Source organism: Brassica oleracea, chromosome C3, assembly GCF_000695525.1.
Source record: "Brassica oleracea var. oleracea cultivar TO1000 chromosome C3, BOL, whole genome shotgun sequence".
In the NCBI taxonomy this organism is placed as follows: Eukaryota; Viridiplantae; Streptophyta; class Magnoliopsida; order Brassicales; family Brassicaceae; genus Brassica; species Brassica oleracea.
In genome coordinates, this window is record NC_027750.1 from 14,203,438 (window position 1) to 14,206,759 (window position 3,322).

The 3,322-nt window shown below is 37.1% G+C and overlaps 1 protein-coding gene across 1 annotated transcript; it reads right to left on the bottom strand.

Annotated features, from left to right (window-relative positions):
• Nucleotides 1-868: 868 nt before the first annotated feature.
• Nucleotides 869-2,538, bottom strand: LOC106333463. Its single transcript, XM_013771907.1, has 6 exons — nt 2,229-2,538; nt 2,071-2,147; nt 1,954-1,993; nt 1,601-1,706; nt 1,356-1,512; nt 869-1,277 (listed from the first exon to the last, which is right to left on the bottom strand). The coding sequence occupies exons 1-6, from the start codon at nt 2,458-2,460 to the stop codon at nt 1,128-1,130; spliced, it is 762 nt and encodes a 253-aa protein (XP_013627361.1). The 5' UTR covers nt 2,461-2,538; the 3' UTR covers nt 869-1,127.
• Nucleotides 2,539-3,322: the final 784 nt, after the last annotated feature.

Consider the following 3,322-nt stretch of genomic DNA (forward strand, 5'->3'; position numbering starts at 1 on the left):
GGGGGGGGGGGGGGGGGGGGGTGGAATGTTTCGCTATGGCGCATGACCGATCTTGGATATTAGTAACGGTTCGAATCTGGTTCTAGGGAGAGATTTAGGTCTTGGCCCGAACTCCTTTCAGTTTACAGAAAAGATGCATAATCGATGTCCTAATGGTTGGAGACTTGGAGAGTAGTGAGCTTTTAATAGAGCGTGGCTTGCTACACAAGTATTGGGAAACCTTTGTCCTTTCCCTTTCTAGTTTAAAGTGGTCTGCTCTACAAAATACAAACCCTAGACAGTTTAGTTTATTCAACAACAGAACAGAACCCATTTGGGCCTCTAAAACCCTACAACTCATTAAAGAGTAAGGAAAAACAAACTCATGACAATTTATTGAACAACATATCTAGGCCCATTAAAGATGTCAAGAGTGAGTTCAAAGACAGTTGAAGATGCAGTCAAAGCCTTGCTCAATTAAAGATGCAGTTTCCAGAGCAAGGCAAGTTCGTTTACGTAATCTTAACCCTAAAGAAGATTCCACAGATGATCTATCCGCACGAAATCTTATGTTATCGGTCTCGCGCATCAGCTTATCAACACTGAGCTTCTGTCTCATCATTGACGATCAGACCGAGAAGTGGCCTCACCAAGGACGATGCGATGAAGAAGATACCCCATCACTAAGGTTCTTAATTTAGCACTCAACAATCGACCATCTAAATCAAAAGGGAAGCTTTGCGATTCATATTACAAGTTTTCTCCAATCAGAGAGTGATTCCTCTGTTTCTAGTGGTGATCGACTTGAACCATAACAACTCTAAGGAGCAGATTGAGAGAGCTTGTGGAGCTATCATCATGGCTCTGATACATTTACATATTAACGTTCACTTTTCATCTGAACAATGACTTCTCATGTTGTTGGTTCTTTGGTCTTTTTTTTTTTTAAAGTTAAAACGACTTATTTATTCTGATTTTATGTAAGAATACAAAACTCATATAGAGAAGTACTTACAGGATCTGAATCAAGCCTGACCCAGATCCTGGCTAAGTACTCATCGCAAGAAATGGGCTTAAGGAAACAATCTCTACCCTTGAATCCCCTTAAAGTTTGAACGTTTACGTCTCTACTATGTCAGATGCCATGACTACGGTGACTCTCCTGATGATGTCGAGAACAGAGACAGCGAGAGCATCGTGTTGATCCCATCTCCGGGCATTGGTTTTGATCGTTTGAGAGATGATACTTCTCTTGCCGCTTCTTCGCGGACTCTTTTCTCTGGGGTCGTCCTCCTAATCTGCATGAAGTTTCAACCAGATTACAACATCTTCCATCGATTCTATACCAAATTGTTCATCAAGTGGGTTAGCTATACCTCAAGCAGAGGCAGAGTCTTGCTCTCCATGCTGTCTCTGTCAAGTTCACCACGGCCATTATTCAATTCATGTCCACTTAACCTATTACACCAGCTTGAAGGTCGCATTACAAAGTTAGTTCCAAGATTTGTGAAGATCGCGTCTTGATTGCGTACCCTACAGAAATGAATGCATCTTTTTAAGTTCTTGTCCGCGAAGAGGTTTACAAATCTGAAACTTTTGAGAAAAATGGAGGTTGTGTGACCTTGAAGGAACTGTTTTAGGGTAATAGGCATGTCTTAAATCACCATATGGGATATCAATCATGTCTAACAAATAGTTTCTTTGTGCTCCCATCATAGCTCCAACATCTGCTCAAAAATTATTTAGAAAAGCCATCTTCATATCATCAATATCAAGAATCTATTTCAGTGAACTGATGATTCGGGTCGGATATGGGCACGACCCAGTGAAACATTAGACTCGACCCCAATTTTTTTTTAAAGTTATATACATAGACATAAGCTTCCTATTTATGAAAATGAATATAAAATTTCTCTGTAAATGTTCGTATTCCTAAAATCTCAAATCCGGCACAGCGGATCAAAACAGACGTACCATGTAGAGAGGTTGCCTCGAGCTTCTTACTCCGATACATCTAGAAATCAGAAACATCATAACATTGTAAGAAAGAAAGACAATCAAAACGATATAGTCTTTGAGAAATATATTAACCTGCAAGTGACTCTTGACATGTGCAATACTCAATCCTTTTAGATTCATCATCTGAAGAACCATTTTAGGTGTCGCCCCTGTAAAACCAGACACAAGTAAAATCATTACAAGTCAGAGAGATCGACTTCAGGAAAAAAAAAAAAAAACAAGAAGCGTACTGTGTGGACCGCCAAGTCGTTGGACTGCACGGACGAAGGAAAGATGAAGATCAGGTGTCCAACGAAGACGAGGCATGTTGGACCGAACATACTGTCTCACGTTGTTACTACTTGTGACTTGTTGGTCTTCGTCTTCAACTGATGACTCTTCTTCATTGTACTTCTCCACAGCCTCTTCTCTGTTTAGGTCAAGCCACATGGAGCATTTCTCCGGCGAAGATGTTCCGTCCATGTCTCTCCGGCGAGCTAGCTTTCTAAATCAGCACACAGTATGTGTATAGTCTCTCTCTATGATCATTTCAATGTTGGAACTTAGCTTCAATAATACATATATGATCAGATATTCATACCCTATATATGCATTATTATATAGTCCTCTTGTTTGCCATAAACTATAACTAGATTTTGACCCGCACACTCGTGCGGGTGTATTTTTAAAAAAAATATAATGCTATTTTCTTTTTATATCACTATTTAGAGTTGAGCAAAAAACTCGAATTCGAAGAATCAAACCGATCACAATCCGAATAAGTAGTACTAAATCTGAACCGGAATTGATTAAATATCCGAATTATTCAAAATTTTGGTATTTGAAGAACTGGAACCTAATCCGATCCGAACCGAAATATTTTGGGTATCCAAAATAGATTTATATACTTATATATATTAATTATTTTTAGATTTAATATATATAAAAACATCCAGAATATATATGATACTTTTAAGTTCACATAAATGCTTGAAAATATTTACAAATAGTTAAATGTAAATATCTTAAATAGCTAAAATAATACTAAAAACTCAAAAAATACTTAAATAATTATTAATTATCTATCCAAATATTTAAACCAAACTTATTTAAATTGGTTATCCAAATCCGAACCAAATCCTCAAAGATCTGAACTGAATACGAAATCCCAAAAAGACCCGAGAACGAACCCGAACGCCCACCCCTAATCACTATTATATATCCTATATGTGTCATCATAGGTTACAAAATATGTGTTATCACATAATTAATTGTATTTTATATGTACCATCAAATAAGTAATTATATATATATTAATTATTTTTAGATTTAATATATATAAAAA

Bases quoted from the DNA above. Each gene is read 5' to 3' on its own strand.
- LOC106333463 (XM_013771907.1), bottom strand. From the start codon at position 2,460: ATGGACGGAACATCTTCGCCGGAGAAATGCTCCATGTGGCTTGACCTA. The intron at 2,148-2,228 runs GTACGCTTCTTG...CTGGTTTTACAG, and splicing joins ACGACTTGGCGGTCCACACA to GGGCGACACCTAAAATGGTT. The intron at 1,278-1,355 runs GTATAGCTAACC...AACTTCATGCAG, and splicing joins AGACTCTGCCTCTGCTTGAG to ATTAGGAGGACGACCCCAGA.